This window comes from Toxorhynchites rutilus, chromosome 2 (assembly GCF_029784135.1).
Source record: "Toxorhynchites rutilus septentrionalis strain SRP chromosome 2, ASM2978413v1, whole genome shotgun sequence".
NCBI classification, from domain to species: Eukaryota; Metazoa; Arthropoda; class Insecta; order Diptera; family Culicidae; genus Toxorhynchites; species Toxorhynchites rutilus.
The window spans coordinates 240,162,995-240,183,126 of record NC_073745.1 but is presented as its reverse complement, the minus strand read 5'-3'; the positions used below and the strand labels follow the sequence as shown (position 1 = coordinate 240,183,126).

The 20,132-nt window shown below is 37.3% G+C and overlaps 1 protein-coding gene across 5 annotated transcripts in view; it reads right to left on the bottom strand.

Annotated features, from left to right (window-relative positions):
- The window catches only part of LOC129771768 (activated Cdc42 kinase-like), a 96,716-nt gene extending 89,827 nt beyond the window's left edge, over positions 1–6,889 (bottom strand). For all 5 annotated transcript variants that reach the window (XM_055775782.1, XM_055775783.1, XM_055775780.1 and 2 more), the window contains exon 1: positions 6,184–6,889. In XM_055775782.1, coding sequence (XP_055631757.1) covers positions 6,184–6,187 — 4 coding nt within the window. In that variant the 5' untranslated portion in view covers positions 6,188–6,889. The remainder of the gene's footprint in view (positions 1–6,183) is intronic.
- Positions 6,890–20,132: the final 13,243 nt, after the last annotated feature.

Sequence of the window (20,132 nt, the reverse complement as noted above, 5' to 3'; positions counted from 1 at the left end):
AAATTCTCCGTTAAAAATTGCTTCAGGAAACCAAAGGAAAAGAATCCAAAATCCGGATTTTTAGCGTTACGTAATTTGTGCACGACGCCTAATCTCGCTCGATTTAATAGAATGCTGGAGTTTTTAAACGGTTTTATTTAGCTGTGACATATTTGTATGTTTGTATGTAACATGTTTGTCTATGGCGCTGTACCGCATTAATTGAAATTTGACCCCTTTCCTGTTGATCGGTTGATCTGAATTTTGGAACACACCTTTATCTCTGCAGTCATTATAAAACTGCATATTTCATGATATAATCCGCCATTTTGTAGCAGACGCCATCTTTGAATTCATCAAAGATGGCGTCCGCTACAAAATGGCGGATTACATATTTTCTCAAAGCCCCATCACTATGGGTATCAAATGAAAGGGATTGACTAGTAGATCACAGTTATTTATGAAAAATGCAAATCCAAAATGGCCGCCACCACAAAATGGCGGATTACATATTATATATGGGTATCAAATGAAGGATTTGGCTAGTAGAACACATTCATGAGGAGTGCTAAGCCCAATTATATCACGATACCAGACGGTAAATTCCTATTACGATATGCTTGCCATCAAGTATGTGTTCGTTGCCGGTTGAACAATAACCCCTGCAACATTTGCACCGCACGACGTTTGCCCGACAAATTTTGATTTTTTCGTATTTGAATCTAAACGTTTGGGTGATTGCTGAGTGCTGAGGTTTTATTTTATCCTTTGATTTTTTTCTGTAGTTTTGTACATGAAAAGTTGATCATTCTGGGATCTGTGCTCCATATTCGAACAATGGACACCAAACCAAACATGACAATTGAAATTTTCTGAAAACTCTGAAGGAAAATGGGAAAATTCGAAAAAATCAATTCGCATGTGTTCTACAATTACATATTGAGCGGTGTTAGTCTATTTGATGTTTGCGGTAACGAAATTGATCTTCGTACGAAAGTGGAAATGGATTTTAATGTGATAAAACGCATTCCTCGCATTCGTCTTCCATCTATATATGTGTTGATAAGAGCAAAACTCGAGAAAGGAATTGTCCGATTTAGGGCTGTCTTTATTCTATTATATTTCCTGTATCAAACATTCCATGTAAACGAGAAACATGTTATTTGTAAGTGGTTGAAAAATCCTGAACGAGAATTGTGTCTGAAAATAATCTGATATTATAATGACGAGTTTTGGTAGAAGTACTAGGAATTTTATAGTAAAAGTTAATTTTAAAGGGTAGATTAGAAGATCATACAATGAACGGTTCTGCGATTGGACCCATGAAGGTACGCTTAGTAAGAATACCTCAATGTGATAACGAAAAATTAGTTTTGGACAGGACGAAGTTTGCCGGTTCAATGTTATCAATTGCCGACGACAATTGATAACGTTACTGTCATTCATAGTTTCGCCAGATACATCTTTGAGCGTACTGTTGAAATGATGATCTGCTTTGAGCTCTTCTATAGAAGCAAGGGAAGCCTTGACGTTACGCGTACATTTTAAATTCTAACGTCTAATTCCTTTGTTTGCAAAATTTGATAAAGAACGTCCATATTCGAAAAAAGTTTGAGTAAAAAAACAGTGTGGAACTCAAGCATGAATGCGTGAAGTGTCATTGTCAAGTGTCATTTTTCCGCAAGGCACCACATTAGTAGTAGTGATCGCATCATACATAACCTACTGCGTTTGCCCTGGTGCACTTAAAGATGCAGAAAAGTGTTCGAATGACGGCGGAATCAAATGAAAGGTTTGAACCTAGTAGTCATTACTGCTAATTTCGTAGTGTTGTGTTGCGTGTGGTTTGGGTGGTGGCCATTAGATTGCATTCTTCACGGTGAAGAAGTTTTACCCAAATACAATAGAAAATAAAACAAAGATATTAGGGATGATTTGTAAACCACAAACAAATTACCTTCGATAATTTCTCATCTATGCTACAAATGGGTAATAATACACATTTTCCTGAGATTGTCTACCTGTCCTGTTTGAACAGGCGGATGAGAAGCCACTGGCCAACACCTCCGGGACCTCGTGGAGAGTATGCCAAAGCGTTGTCAGTGGGTTATTAAGACAAAATGGGTTCATATTGACTATTGAATATTCGTTTTTATTAATTTTTAAAAATAAAAAAATGGAGTGGATTTTTTTATGTCATACCCTAAAAGTGCCCATTTAGGAACAAAAGCTATTTTTTGATTTTCTAAAAACAATCAATGATACTGAAATGGCAAAATGGTCTAATTATTTATTTTTACGTAGTATTGACTGGAATACCGCAAAAACTTTTAATGTTGTAACACTTTAATTTCAAATGGGGGTGAATTTTTTTTGGGTCCATCACTGTAATTTACCCTTTCACCAATATGTCCCAACAAACACACACAATTTTAATTTTAGCATCCGGAAAAAATCGATAAAATCTGTTATTTTTCGACCCTTCCAGAGTAGGGTTCCCCCTAACTAAACATTTCAACAACCTATTCTGCCGTTGTACGCATAGTTGCCCCATGTTACTTTTTGACGTAGGACTACGTCTTTCATTTATATACCGGGGTGTAAAATCAAAGTTTCGAAAACGAAAGCGTTACGCCGAAGACCGAGATTTTGAGCGTTAATAGCTCCTAAACAACTGAATGAAATGGTATGATAAACACTTTATTCGAAAGATAAAATGTCTACGCGTTATATACTTGTTACTTTTTCATCCAAAAACTTGTTTCAATAGCTTTATTGCAATTGCTTTCAAAACGGGCTATTGAAATCACCAATCGGTATATAAGCGAGCGCCGCTCGTAAACCCACTCAGTTATAATTGAACAGCGATTGGAGCATGTTGTCGCTGTTGTGGTGAAGCTAACTTCGTTTATCACGAAAGCGCTGATGAACGGTGTCACCAAGAGCCTGTTTGTGCATCTTAGGCCAGAAGGGAATCCATCAGGAGGAGAGTGATGCCACGGTTCCGCTTGAAACATCGGAGCAGCCGCCACACAAACATACACGCGCGGAACCCTCGTTGTTATCATCGTTGCTGAAAAATAATCAACCAGTTCCCCTGGGAATTGAAAAATACATTCATGCGAAAGAGTTTATTTTAATGTTTTCTATCCATACAACACTGCAACCAAATACATTTGGTTTTGTGATTTTTCAATCAATCGCAATTGACAGGAAAGCTTCTGAATATTATTTTTCCCCATCAGTAGATAATTTTCGTATCCAATATTGGATGCATAACATGAAAAACGGAAAATTTTTCACATCGCGAAAATCATGTAATTTTCGAGCGATTATTTGTTTCCTACTCATATAATGCTGCGACCAAATACATTTCGTTTTGGATTTTTCAATCAAATAGATCAAAGTAAGACCACGTCTTTCGGCAATTTATTGGAGGTGTAATGAATCTTAAGGAATTCCTGCTCTACGCGCACTGGCAAACGATGTTTACTCAACAATTTCTCAAACGAGCAATGGGTGTTGTGAGAAAGGATTAGCGAACGCAATAACGACAAACGGGAGAAAGAGATGTTTGGAGGTTGAAGGAAATTGACAGAAAACATCTTCATTTTATCTTTCGAATAATGTGATTTATACCACTTGGTTTTGTGAGAAAGAGATTATTAATGCTCAAAGGAGGAATCGAGTCCTCCGAGGAAATTGCCCAGCGCAAATTAGAGTCGACTATCGATTGCGGCATTCGTAAACAAATAATTTTTTAATGCAGTTTCATCAAAGTGATTCCTTCGATATGGGGAAATATTCACTACACCATGTCATGTATTTCATAGTCTTCACTATCAAATCCATATCCATATGGCCCCTATCGGTATTTCATACTTTTATGGTTTATAATATCACGCTTTCGTTCATTCCTTACTCTACTCTCGCACCGTGAGGACTTGTTTGTTGAGGGACCAAGCAGACAGCTCGTTAGTCTTTCGGTGGTAAGGGACCAAATATTTTTCAATCATGTGCTATTAACAGGTGGTTATCGAGTTAGTATTAACCACTGGTGGGCTTCGAGTATCGAGGAAAATCGGGAAAGAACTAATCGTTGCTGAAAAATAAGCTGTCAGTTCCCTGGGAATTGAAAAATACATTGATGCGAAAGAGTTTATTCTAATGTTTTCTATCCATATAACACTGCAACCAGATACATTTGGTTTTGAGATTTTTCAATCAATCTGAATTAACAGGAAAGCTTCTGAAAATTATTATTCCCCATCAGTAGAAAATTTTCGTATCCAATATTGTATACGCGCGCAACGGAAAATGTTTCGTATCGTGAAAATTATATAATTTTCAATCGATTGCTCAATCGCTGAAAGTTTCAAATTCAAAGAGTTCATTCCCCTCTTGTTTGCCTTCCAAATTGCTATCGTAAACCACACCTTCTCTCGATTCAATGACGTAAAAAAGGATACTTAAGCGATATTCTGGTGGTGAAACGCATTCATTTTTCGGGAGGACATCGACAAGACAACATCGTTACTGAACGAGCTGAATGGCGAGGGATCGAGGTATTCATTACCTGGCCTGACTTGACCTGAAACGCATTCATTCATTCCCTTGGAATTGAAAATTACATTCAAGCGAAAAAGTTTATTATGTTTTCAATCCATATAATACTGCGACCAAATACATTTGGTTTTGTGATCTTTCAATCAAGTGCGATCAATGTAAGACCACGTCTTTCGGCAATTTATTAGAGGTGCAATGAATCCTAAGAAGGAATTCCCGTTCTACGCGCACTGGCAAACGATGTTTACTCAACAATTTCTCAAACGAGAAATGGGTGTTGTGAGAAAGGATGGGCGAACGCAAAAACATATGTAGACTGATTTGATGCAACAGTTATTTTGTCTATTGGAAATGGAATACAAATCATATCACAATTATGCAATGTATTATGTATTATACAACTTTCGTGTGATTGCTTTTTTTGCTGAATATTGTGCCTTCAACGTAACGCTCTCGTTTTCGAAGTCCCCCAGATATTCATTTATTCATTCATTCACAATTGACTCAGAAGCAACTAAAAACAAATGATCACTAAATCAAAGATAGTCCTACGTCACCCTTGCGGTTATACCACAGAAATAACCCACTTCCTGTTTTTGACGTTGTTTTTAAGCATAATCTTACGGAAAACACAAAAACATATAGTTTATTCCCAAATTTGAAAAAAACAACATTAAGCTCAATTGTCCCATGTTGATATTTTATTCATAACTGTCCCACCATGTACTTTCTGTAGATCCACATCGAATAAGTCGGTTCAAGTACAAGAATTTCATGTCACACTTTCAGCAGGCCTAATGCTCTCTTTTCTGGTTTGGAAGAACGAACTAATTCTCAAACAAATAAGAAAATGTTTAACAGAACACGCGTTAGCGAGTGCCTAATAACAATGAGATTGATATTCTGTGAAGGTGTTGCAGATCACTCATTTTTTCATAAAACAATGTTTCTATGCATAATCTTTCGGAAAAACATAAAAACAATTATTGTTTGTTCCCAGTATATCAAAAAACAACATCAAGTTCAATTGTCCCATGTTGGTGTTCTAGGCATAACAGTCCCACCATAAATTTTCAAATCAGTAATCAGGCCTGATTGATTCAGTGAGGGGATCTAATTACATTTCATTAAACAATAGTATAGTGCTTATAAAAACCCGGTGTATTGCTAAATTGAAATGCTCATAGCCTTGGTAGACAAATATGCGAGAAAACTTTGATAGTGATTTTCTCAGTTGCTGATTTTGGAACATGGGACAACTATGCGTAGAACGGCAGTATTCGCTTTCGTGATTTTTGAAAGTATGTGATTATTCTTCGATACATTCCTTATTTCATAACACTTTGTGGCGTGGCTCTGACGCGACAAAATCGCTCAATCTTCCAACACTTTCGGGGGGAGCACATTTACGTTGAGAACCGTATCGTCGTTTGTCATCTTTTCCTGGTGTTCTTGTGTGTATTCTCGCTGATCCCTCGGATCCGTCTCATCTCATTTATTTATGAAAGAGTTCAATGAAACCTGATGCGATTCCCCTCGGAAGAAATTCGATACGATTTTCGTATCCATATTTAGAACGGAGAGAAAAATAAATAGTATCTAACATCACAGTAATAATAATTTTCCAATTTGGCTTACCCATTTCGATAAACCCTCGTTCTTTCCCAGAGTGGACAGCTTCATCAATTTCTCTGATGTCTAGCTACTAAACGGTCAACAGCGTCGCCGCCATCAAAAGGAAACTGCCTCCGAACTGAGTTCCTCGATCGCAAAAATATGCTCAATTTTTCTCTAACCAAAGCTTCGAACTTGATTTTTAAACACTTTTCACTGCCACAGAACACTTCCACCAATTAAAACCACTGGACCCGATACAATTCCACGGGTTTTCACACGCACTCGATTCTTTTTTCGCTCCCAGACATGTCACACGCCCCGAAATTGTGGTGTAGAATTCCAGCAGCGAAAAAAACACTCTTTCCAGAAACTTGTTTTGCTCGTACGCCTTTCTTTCCTACTACTGCTGCATTCCACACTTGTTTCGCGTTTGCTTTCTATGGCGGTTCCGGAACCTAAACTTCTTGCACTGAGAACTACTGGCAGCAGCCGAAATACAGCAACAATTTGCTCGCGGGGTGAGGGAGGACAAAGCTCTGCAGAGAACACAATCGGCAATGTTATGTATTTGCAATTACAACATCAATTCGTGGGAAAACGCGCACCGCAACAGATATGATTCGAACATACGCACCCGACGGCAGCGAATTTTCGATGCTGTCTGACGGTTCGCTGCAAGCCACACATATTTTTCCAGCTCACATCGTTCGTCTGCCGTGTTCGGGGATTGAATATTTTTGACGTTTTGTTTTGGTCTGGCATTCGTTTGCGTGAATCGCATCCATCGCTGCGAAGGACGATAATCCAGGTATGCTATAAAAGTTATTGCAATAGTATTGCTGGAGAAGTAGCGAATCTCGCGAAACTTATGAAAATTTACGTCAACTCGAGAAAAACGAAGATTGGAACATTGCTCCGCAAAATTGTTTCAAAAGGAATCGATCTTTATCATTATTTTAATCCCTAGCAGTTAATGATAACTCTGGAAAACCAATCCTAACTGTTTTTCCGTGATTTTAGTTTGAAGTTGAAGCCTCGTTGCGAAAAATGTTACATTGAACGTTTTTACCGACCGCGTTTGTACATTGGACAAACTACATTGTACGGTAGGCATCTGAAAATAACTACTGAAGAACAATCCAATTACCTCCATTTCGTGCTAAGGGCAGATCATGATTATTATCACTCGAAGCATTGCACTAATAACGATAATAACACCCGAGAAAACAAAAACTCAAAACGACCGAAGTACGACTTCGTGTTGTTTTGATTACTTTGTTACTTCGGACGTTTCGAGCGTTGGAGGAAAGTGGCGTCCGAAGTTACAGTCGAATGCTTGAAATCCTAATCTGTACATTGGACATTTATTGTATCGGTGATTCAACGGAGGAGAGGATAGATATTTGAACGATTGTTTTTTGCAATACGTACAATGATTTAAGAATAATAGTATGCGTCCATTAATTCGATTTGTTTACATTTGTCACACAGAACTTTTTCAAAAGTTACGCGAGAATTGTCTGAGTTTGTATGGAATATGTAGTATTTTTGTAACTTAGTGAAGAACGGAAAGATGTTTCTTCCTAAAAAAGTTACATATTCTATGAACAATTTGCGTTTTATATGAAAACGTTGTACTATGATCTTTTTCGTTTGATATGGGTTCAACTATTTACACTTTCAATTGCAAGTTTCACAATATATCGTGCTATGAAATTTCAACATGATTTAAAAAGAAAATTCACACACTTTTCGGAAATGAAACACGATAACATTTATTCTTTCTTTTTCGTATATTTTGTGAATGAACTTTTGTGATAGAGTCTAGTAAGTAAGTATCACAAAATTTAATTCCTAATTAAATAAAATTTCCAAAATTGATTCAAATTCAGAACAAAACATCATGATTTTACTGTTGCATGAGCTGTGTGAGTGCAAACATACCTCGGTTGAGTGCCAAATAACGTTGAATCGCATGATGGTTTTCGTCGATTCGAGGTGAATTGTTCTGACAGACATTGATCGACTTGAGTTTGGGTGAAATTCTGCTAGTGTGCGATAGGTGGAGATAATTTATATTTGCCATGACAATCAAAAGTGTTAACCCTTTATAATGCCGTGGCAACTGTATTGCCACCCACAATAAATATTTTTCTTGTGCATTTGGAATATTATTTCAATATTTTACTTAGCCAAAAACATCTTAAAAATATCTGGAAACACTCCAATTTTGGGCTGGTAAAAATGTACGATATTAATCTGGGAGTCATTTTTATGTAACAAAACCACAATTTTAGAGCGCCGGTAGAAAATTCTGTTTAAATTCGTTGAAAACACGACAAGATTATAAGTTCTTCCCTGAACCATATTTCTGAACTGATTTCAATTTTCTTTTCAAGAAAAACTTGAACTGTACACTTAATTTCGCAACGTCTGAATTGAAGATTTTTTGTTTGTTTTTCAAACATGAAGTAGAAATGTGATTATTTAAATTTTTTCTTATCACCGCATGAGAGTGAAAAGGATTAATTTTACGATGAATATGAGTGGCTTTTAATTATTTACTTTTTAGCCACGAAAAACTCAAAAATAACAAACCAACACGGGGTTTATACTTAATTTTGCGATTGACTGTAAGTCGTTTTGCCTTTCGGAGAAGAGGCGTGCTCCTAGGAGGCGAATTTTGCCATAGTTTAATAGAAAAGTTCGCAGTCAGCCATTGACGAATTATGTCGCAAAACATGAGGGCCATGCCATGGACGTTCGTACCGTCCTAGCGCGTCTCTAATCAAGACTTGACCGCGGGGTTACCATATCTACAGAATAATCTGTATTTCTACAGATTTTCAAGACTTTTTGAAACCAACCAACCATCTGTAGATACAGAATACACATTTTATGGGTTCCTCATAGAATTCATTTTGACGTAGGACTACGTCTTTCATTTCTATACCGGGGTGTAAAACCAAAGTTTCGAGAACGAAAGCGTTACGCTGGAGACCGAGATTTTGAGCGTTAATAGCTCTTAAACAACTGAACGAAATGGTATGATAAACACTTCATTTGAAAGATAAAATGTCTACGCGTCATATACTTGTTACTTTTTCATCCAAAAACTTGTTTCAATAGTCTTAAAATTGCTTTCAAAACAGGCTATTGAAATCAAAAATCGGTATATAAGCGAGCGCCGCTCGTAAACCCACTCAGTTATGATTGAACAGCGATTGGAGCATGTCGTCGCTGTTGTTGTGAAGCTAATTTCGTTTATCATGAATGCGCTGATGAACGGTGTCACCAAGAGCCTGTTTGTGCACCTAAGGCCAAAAGGGAATCCATCAGGAGGAGAGTGATGCCACGGTTCCGCTTGAAACATCGGAGCAGCCGCCACACACACACACACACACACGCACACACACATACACGCGCGGAATTCTCGTTGCTATCATCGTTGCTGAAAAATAATCTGCCAGTTCCCCTGGGAATTGAAAAATACATTCATGGGAAGTGTCGTTTTATAAAACATAAAAGAATCGAATGTAAACCCCACCCTCTTTATTGTATAAGCTTACTGTATACTCACGAATATAATAAGGGTGGGATTTAGATTCTATACTTTTATGGTTTATAAAATGACGCTTCCTTTGCTTTCGTTCATTTCTTACTCTACTCTCGCACCGTGAGGACTCGAGCTCGTTAGTCTTTCGCAGACAGCTCGTTAGTCTTTCGGTGGTAAGGCACCACGAAAGCAGCTCGGATAAGCGCATCAGCCGCAGGAAGCGTGAAGAAGCCACATCGCTATCGACCGGGAACTTTGCATGAAATTCGTCGCTATCAGAAGTCGACCGAATTGCTGATCCGCAAGCTACCTTTGCAGCTTTTGGATCGTGGAATTGCTCAGGACTTCAAAACCGACTTGCGCTTCCAAAGTTCCGCGGTTATGACGCTGCAGGAGGCTTATTCGAAGATACAAATTTGTGTGCTATCCACGCAAAACGCGTCACATCATGCCCAAGGACATTCAGCTGGCCCATCGAATCCAAGGAGAGGGTGCTATATTAGCTTAGCATATAATCAACGGCCCTTTTCAGGGCTCCAAATTTGATGGATTAGAGTTTAGAAAAGTTTTTTGCAGGCCAAACTGAAACGAGAATTTTTGTTTGGATGCCATACAGCATCGAGAAAATTCCGGAAAGATCTAATCGTTGCTGAAAAATAATCTGCCAGTTCCCTGGGAATTGAAGAATACATCCATGCGAAAGAGTTTATTTTAATGTTTTCTAATTATATGGCGAACACAGCGACCAAATACATTTGATTTCGTAATTTTTCAATCAAGTGTAATTAGCTGGAAAGCTTTTGAAGATTATTCTTTCCCATCAGTAGGATATTTTCGTATCCAATATTGGATGCATAACATGAAAAACGGAAAATGTTTCGTATCGCGAAAATTATATAATTTTCAATCGATTATTGCTCAGTCGCCGAAATTTTCATACTCAGAGAGTTCATTCTCCTCTAGTTTGCCTTCCAAATTGCCATCGTAAACCACACCTTCTCTCGATTCAATCACGCACGAAAAGCATACTGAAATGATATTCTGGTGGTGAAACCGATTCATTTTTCGTGAGGCGTCGTGCACAAATTACGTAACGCGATAAGGGGGGAGGGGGTAGATGTTGCGTTACTTTCTGTTTATTAGAAATAGGAAATTGCGTTACGAAAGGGGGGGGGGAGAGGTGGTTCAAAATTCGGATTTTTAGCGTTACGTAATTTGTGCACGATGCCTGAGGACATCGACAAGACAACATCGTTACTGAACGAGCTGAATGGCGAGGGATCGAGGGATTCATTACCTGGCCTGACCTGACCTGAAATGCAATCAGTTTGTTTTAACTGTGAGGGAGCGCAGAAAAGCCGATCGATCAGAAGGAGAAGAGAAGGTGACCAAGAGAGTATCAGCATCGAAATACGGTTCCTCGGGAAGACATAGAAGCAGCCGCCACACACACATACATACACGCGCGCAACTCTTTTCGTTTGCTGGTTATCGAGAGGAAACCTGGAAAGAAATGATCGTTGCTGAAAAATAATCTGCCAGTTCCCCTTGGAATTGAAAATTACATTCAAGCGAGTTTATTTTAATGTTTTCTATCCATATAATACTGTAATTTTTAATTGAAATTAAAAACGCCTTTCAAATACTTGCTTTAAATAGAATTTATTGCCCAATAAAGTTATATGAAATTGAATGAACTTGATAGTAAGTGGTAGCTAATAGATTAAGCTACCTTTTGGTGCAAAAACATTACCATATGGTTGACGACTAAGACATGGAAAATTATCAAAGTAGCTGTTCGATTTTTCGAACGCTTGGCCTAAAATGGGTTGAATCACATGGCTTGATGTCGATAATATTTTTTCTCATCTAATACCAGGGACAGACATACAGCTGTACTTGCGCTGTAAAAGTATAGCGTTGTACAGGTACTATCGTATCATGACAGACATACTTTGGTTGTACATTGTACCGTATGTCAAACTGACAATCAGAATTTTTCCAATTTTCACCACATATTTCAATGAAACATGTGTTCTATTTAGCGTCTAAACTATCAAACACAACAAATATGTTTCCAATCTGAGTTATTAACTCAAGAGAAAGTCAGTGAAAAGAATGTTTGCCAAGTGTTTTGATTCGATTGTTCATGCTACCCACCACTAACCGTCTATGGCGCTGCGCACAGTACAACTGTAGCCATGTACAGCGGTAAAATAGGTCGGTACAGGTACAGCGATTGTACCGAGTTGCTTGCATGGTTCTAGCGCTGTACATGGTGACAGACATACAATTTTCGAAGTACAACGCTAGTACAGTTGTATGTCTGTCATAAGTATAACTTATTTAATACTAGCTGACCCGGCAAACGTTGTTCTCCTATAGAAGTTATTTATAGAGAATATTTTGGGAGAATATTAATTTCGATCAAATTTTGTCGCGTTGGTGAAATATACGCCCTTGTCATTTTCAAGGTGGATGGCTATATTTATAGGGGAAGTCCGGACAAGACGCCCATGTTAAGCAAAACAGGATGAAACATGTCTTTTTACTACATATTGCAACGTTTCTTCACATCCACGACGTAGCCAGTAGTTGTCTTCTTTGTAATGAAATGAGCAATAACGATTACGAATAGGCAAACCAACAGAAACAACGAGAATACTAAACGCATTCATATGACCCCATTCTTAAGTAAGCGAGGTAAGATGCCCATATGCGTGTCCAAAATGCACCACAACAACGGTTTGAAATGTCAAGCGACATCGAAGCGTTTATTTGGGATAACTCTTGATTCGATTTGAACTCTTGATATCTCACACTTCCGTTATGTTTATACCAATTAGAATCATCAGATGATCACTAATTTTCGATGCATTTTTGTAATCAAACGCCGAAAACGACAAAGAATTTTGAGTCCAATGTTTTTGTTTACAAGCCTATTAACATGTGCCGTTGTTCAACAATATATTGCTACGCGCCGTTGTTCACAACTGTGCTGCCAGACTTTTGGCCTTTGAATTTATGAGTTTTTAATTTGATTATAAGGTTTATATTATTTTTAATAATGACTGGATTTTAGTATTCAGAAACATTGAAATAATTTTGTTCGTTCTGGTTTTTATTACATAATACATGAAAAGATATGTGAAAATGATTTTATGGCTTTCAGAAACAGTCTGGGTATAAAACAATCGCAGAAAACATCTGAGTGTGTTGGTAACACTGGAACTATCTAACTCAGTGAAAAAGTATAAGGGCCTGTGCCTACGGGCACTAACAAAAGCTTAACGTAGGACTGTGATAGTTCGAAAAATGTTTTTGAATTCAGAACTTTTAATTACTCAGAAATTCGCAGATTTTACTAATATTACATTCCAAATGGTGGCTCTGAAAATAGCCATGATTAGTATTCAACAAACGAGTTTTAATAGTTGAAGTGGTATAAACATTTCGTGAACCAATGAACAAGTGGATTTTAGTTAAGCGGAAATTGAGACGTAGTCCCACGTTCAAAATTTCAGCATGGTCCATGCAAAAGATTCAGTATTAAGTTTTTTTTCTGTTTTGGATGGAATAAGGCTGGCTGAATAATGGTAGAGATTTCATGAAGTGCATTTCACAATCGTTCGACGATGCTCCAACGATGTCAGGATCGAATGGTGGAGTTCACGGTTTTGTTGAGAAAGTGAAATATAAAGTCGTATTCATTGGGTTTATAGACACAATCCGATGGAGATTTATGCCCACAACGATGGGCTGATTAAATTTCGAAAACAACACATGGAGACGGGATGTATATCATGGCGAGTGTATCCCCCAAACCCCTGTTTTTTCTAGCTGATCGATCAAAGTTTGGAGTAAATTAGAGGAGCTCTTCGTCGCAATTTATACCAGAAATGCAAAATGCTATGCGTACTCTCGAAATGAGCGATTCACAGCATTCGTTCCTCAACTATTCCTCAACTTGAAAGTTTAAGTTTTAAAATTACATGGGATGCATGTAATTCCATGCGTTGGATTTTCACGAAGTTACAACATTTAAAAAATGACCTAAAAATTTCGGCTTCGCACTCTGTTCCTCTAGTTGTTTGTCAAGTGTAGAATAATTGAGGAAATAATTGAATTGCGCTTACATTAAATTTTAATTCCATTTAAGTTTTTTTCAAAATTTACTAGCTGTACCCTGCCACGCTTTGGCTATCTAGTATGCCAACACGGAAACGCGCAATATACAGTTGAACAATCCGCACCCGAATCTACATCACACAATTCCAAAGATTGATCTTGAGCAACGCCAACCGAATAAAATTTTAGAATAAATCAAATTTTAGTTCACGATTTTTAAACTCTTGCAAAAAAATGTGTTGCTACCACATAGAATACGTATTCAATATTAGAAGGTTGATTAACGCTCACAGATTTACTTCAGAAGTGTGTTTATTCCATCTGAAAATCTTAAAGCATCCTGAGAGGTTGGCAATAGCAACAATAATCCTTGAAGTGGATTGTACAGGCAAACCTGTTTTTGTGCGGTCTCTTTCCGCGTGATTCCTTGTTTGTGCGACTCTTTTTGTGCGATTTTATTATGACATCGGATCTTGAATCACACAAACTAATCGCACAAATAATAATATAGCACCTAAACAGTCACACAAATAAGGAATCGCACAAAAAGCTACCGCACAAAAACAGGTTTTCCTGTATAATGTGTCATGATATGAGCTCCATCAGTGGCGAACTTTTCGAGTTTATGAAGCACACAAAAAACAAACAGAACAATTTTATATGCATAGATTTTTTTTTATCAATTAAAAGAATTTCAAGAAAAGAAAAGATGCAATAGAGACAATGCACTGATATCTAAAGATCTTCATTTGATAAAGGATTGAGGAGTAAAGGGTCGAAATTTCTAAGCGATTTCGAAACGCATGTATTTTTTTATATAAATCATAACATGAAGTCAAATAATTCAGCATTTTCAAACTACAAATTTCTGGTTTATGGATATCGTACGTACCTATTTTAGTCTAATGTGTATATGCGTTGTAGACAAAAGACATTGCAAGAAAAGATAAAACGTTTGCTTTCAAAGTATCTATAAATTTTAAAAATATATTCACAATAACAATCCAATCAACCTGATTATTTCGCTTTCATTTGATTCATAGAAAGTTTCAGTAGAACTATTTTCTACAGAGTTATTCTCTATCGAATGATCCGTTTATCCTTTAATTTTGAATCAAGAATTTTTCATGAAATAATGAATGCACCGCAAATCGATGGTCAAATCTGCCCACTGCAATCTTGAAAATATTCTATACAAGGTCCAGTTGTTGCTTGGACGAATACATTATTTTATAACAGAGTTATAGCGTTTCAAAAATCACTCAAAGTTTTCGATGTCGCATTTTACTCCTCTATTTTTTTTGTCGAGTGTAGTTTTTTGCTCACTCCGGAGTACGATTGGTCACAGGAAATGTCGATTCATTTACACATTCGCTTCACTTTACGTCATCAGCGCAATGCGAAACTTTTTCCGCAATAGTTCTGGGAATTTTCAGAGAGTACTAATAGCGTATTAGAGATATTTTCAATGTATATTTTTAAAATTTTCAACTGCTTATTGACAATTCTGCATTGAGTGTCTAGATGACTTTCAAAATGCTCGCGGGGAAACACTACCACCCCTATTCTGTATTTCGATCGACTTGATAAAATTCCATTCTGTATTCCGTTCAAGTTGTTTTTGCATTTCGTTCAATCTGCTTCTCTTCGAACATTAAATGGGCAAAAAATAGGGAATGCAAAATAATATCTCGAACGAAATAATGGTTTCGAACGGAATGCAAATCCGGCGGAATGCAGAATCGGGGTATACATCAGAAAACTCACGACTCATTAAAAAGCTATTTGTATTGCTCTTAGGTTTTCCTCTGCTAAAATCCCTATCAAAACATCACTTATCAAAGTCGAAAATTCTCGGGCATGTTTGTTAATGTCACGCTATCACCCGAACAAGTATCGGTAGCCGCCAGGAATGTTCCGGTTTATGAGGTTTCGTTGAACCGAATTCTTGTCAACGATGACTGCATCCTCGAGGCTGTGGCCAAATTGGAATCATCACTGTCAGCCGGCCCCGATGGGATTTTTTCATTCGTTCTAAAAAAGTGTGCTCAATCGCTACTTGCTCCACTCCGTCACTTGTTTAGACTATCACTGTCTAGTAAATTTCCTGTCCTTTGGAAAACGGCGTATGTTTATGCATATGTTCTCGGTACATAAGAAAGGGGACAAATCAAACATTGATAACTTAAGGGGAAATTCTACCCTATGCGCCACTGCAAAGCTTTTCGAATTCGTAGTTTTGCCGCCTATGTTATTCCATTGCACAATGGTCCAGGAGGTGCATTTAAGTGGAAATTAGCATTTAGAGCTCGACAGTTATTCTTTAGACAAAAACTGTCTTACACAAAGTTGTTACATATGATAGAGCGCTCATTTTCATGTTATCAAAAATAGGGTGATCAAAATTATCGATGAAATAAAAAAACTAACTTTCGTATCTTTATAGATAGAGGTAAACATAGTTGTAGCACCAGTTATTTGAGACATCTTTGTAGAACAAAGTTTTTTTTTCTAGTTTTTTAAATTCTACATGCAAACTGTTTTCGAAAGACTTTTAGAGCTTACCAATACAAACATTTTGTGAGGCAGAACTTGTCAGTATCTCAACTCAACTCAAAGTTATTGATATTTTTCCGTAAAAAATACATTCTCTTCATTTCATCATTCATCATTCTTTCTGGGGCAAACATAAAAAGTCTTCGTTAGTGGAATATGTGATTTTGAAAACTATGTTATTTTTTGTGTTTGAGTAAATTAAAATTGGAATCATGAGTTTTTGGGTGAAAACCCATCAATAACTTTGAGCACGATTAAGCTATTGAGATATTGATATTGATAAGATAAGACAGTTTTGATGTAGAATTTTAAATATAGAAGTTAGAGTAAAAACCCTGTTTTTATCATGGTTACCCTAATACAGCTTAGATTGAAAGCCCTAAATCGATTATATTGAAAGATAGAAAAACGCTTCGTTCTACAAAGTTGATTAAAATAATTGGATTTACAACATTGTCGAACTATACTCGTTGTCGAACAGTTGATTCGTCGAGTTGTAAGAATGCAACCGGAAATCATCAATACTTTATATCAACATATCATCCAAATTTTAACTTTTAGCTTCTGTTCTACGTATAACTGTTACTTGATAGCTACTTTTTGTTAATCAAAGCTATTATTTCAGATTCATTGTTAAAATTATCAAACAATATTTCTTCTGATGCAATAAAAGTCCTTTCACCGTCGTATTCGCATCGTATGCTTTAATGAAATTTCATTTACTTCAAGGAAAAGCTACACGGACGACTAGTCGCAAGCGGTCTACGCTTTGGTCACTCCTGCGCAGTAGCTTCTCCACGTTGTTCCAATTGTATGAACAGTATGCGTTCTTATAATGCAGTTTAAGGGGGAAACCCGGTCTGGAAGGTCGAAAAAACGATTTTTTTTGCATTTTTTGGAAGCTTATGCCCTCAGAACTGTTTTATTGAAATGATTGATATTTGATTTCGATGGAAAGTTACAGACAAAAAGATGAGGATATAGTATTGCTGTACGAATTTTCAAACGCATTTTTGACGTAGAACTACGTCTTTCAGAAAGGGTGTCAAATCAGAAAACAGGTCACGTTTTTATGAAATAAAGTCAACGTTAATAAGTATCTTCACAGCGAACAAATTCTGATACTTTGCACACCAATGGAATCGTAAATTTTCTGAGATTCGTTTGATATACTATACAAAACAATCCACTAATGCCCAAATACTTTAAATTAATGGAAACTGGAAGCATTCTCATTTTCCTATACATTTGTTCTGCCGATTTGTGTGCATTCCCGAACAGAGCTGTTAAGAACGAGCAACTGATACATTCGTTTCTGCCCGTTTTCAACATATTAAATATGCCATCCGCGATTTGAAGCCACACCAGGATTGTTTTCTTGACTAGTGAAGGAAGAGTATGGAATAGAGTTTCTTTCCACAAGGGCCCTTCTCAGGGCTAGAAGCGGAAACCAAAAATAGAATAGAATGGATACACAGATGCGAGTGAGCTAGCATAACACAACGAGCGAATATCATTCACGCCTAATGTTGATTTCACACACATACACGCACAGCTCGATACAAAAAAAAGGAGGCCCTCTGTATCGAGGTGTGCTACGCAGTGCTTGGAAATATCTGTATCACATCAATCTTTTCAGCTGAATTTCCGGCCACATTCGATCATTATACCATTGCATTCGGGATACCGAAAATGAACCAACGCCAAACATCACAATCACAGCAAGCCACTCACAGTTTTGTTCATTCTGTTTTTCGTTCTGTTCTGCGTTCAAGGAATGTGAGCAAAAGAAAATATCCCTAGTTTTGTCATTCATTGACATTAACATACCAGTTCATTCACTATCAGCATCATTCTCGAACACTGACGAAACGGAGAAATTCGTTGAGAAAGATGAGAAAGTACAGAATGCTCATAATAGTGACAAGAAATTAAATTGTTCAAGCATGCAAGGTTTCCGTCTCAGTTAAATTGCTTTCATTTTTCATAGTGAACATGCAATTCCAATTCCACTTGTCAGAAATGCTTCAAAAGAAGAATTCCGATGTAAAAAATACCGTCTTGACTCAAATTTCAAACATTTATTTTTTGACGTGGGACTACGTCTAACCGGAATATATGGGGGGTAAAATGAAAACATAAACACTGAACATGCAGGAAAAAATGCAAGATTTCGAATGCTTATAACTCGAAAATTTTCTACTGGATTGGAAAGATGTTTGCATCAATTGATAGAGAATATTTCTACGCATCTGTCGCAATTAATGAAATGTTATGTTTCATTAGATAAATAATTGAATAACTGTTGTTAATGTTATTCAATGTGAATAATGTTAAGAGCTATCTCAACGCCCTAACTACCTCGTTTTGATTGGCCCGCTTTACGGTTTCCCCATCACATACTTCGAAACCAAGCTGCCTCGGGGAAATCAGAATTGCAAATACATGAAAGTAGGGGGAGCTTTTGTTTCCACCGAAATGTGTTTCCCTAACACAGACTTCAAATCCAAGGAGCGTGGGGAAGTTGGCATTGCAAATTCATGCAAGTCGGGGTCATTTTTGTTCCGACTGAAATGTATTTCCCTAACACAGACTTCAAATCCATGGAGCGAGGGGAAATTGGCTTTGCAAATATATGCAAGTCGGGGGCATTTTTGTTCCGACTAAAATATGTTTCCTCAACACAGGCTTCAGAACCAAGGTGTCTAGAGAAATTGGGATTGCAAATTTATGCAGATCGGGAGTATTTTTGTTCCGACTGAAATCTGTTTACCTATAAAGACTTCTAAACCAAGGTGTCTGGGGAAATCGGCACTGCAAATACATGCAAACTGCGAGTACATTTGTACTTGCTTGCCTTTGTGCAGACTAGAGCATGTTTCCCTAACACGGTCTTTTAAACTTAGGTACCTGGTAAAATCGTGCAGACACTAGAGACATGGCATTCGTTCAAACTTTTTACTCACAACGCAAATATATTGAATTCGGAAATGGTTTAATTTAATCAAAAATTTGATCAATACAAACAAATGATTATTAAGCTAAGATAGTCCCACGTCAACCTTGCGATTATATCATAGATATAACCCACCCTTTTTTGTTTTAAATTCTGAACACACAAACATAAAATGGTGGTGTCCAAGACACGACCGCAATGGGAATATTTCGATCTTCCTTTTGCAAACGGATCAAACTATGCTATAGGACTAGCGGATGAAATTGCCAACATTCAGCTTTGGCTGACGAAGTTTTGCATTCGCTGCTCGTATCGATTCTGCAGAATGGCCCCTCGCTGTCCAAGCCTAAGCAATCCTTACCTGTGAGTGTACATGCAGATCTTGCTCTTTTGTTGGTATTTCCGCTTGCGCCACCGATTTGCGTTGCCCTTTCGGAGTAACTTCAAAAACAACTGAATAAGCAAGGCACTGACTCAATGAGAAAATCACACACATATCGGGATGTTGAAAATGAACAGTCACAACATTCCTGACAATTCAATGGCAATGAATAAATGTGAATGAATTCTCATGACTCGAGCTTTAAGGAAAGCTCAGAGAGCACAGAATGAACATGGATGAACACAGCTGTAAATTTGTTTGCCGTCGAATGAATGACAGCAGCATCGACAAGCAAAATAAACGCGTTACACTGATAAAAATATATTTTCAATGTTACTTAACAACCTCAGTATTTCCAAGCCCTGGTGCTACGACAAAGAAGAGCAGAATAC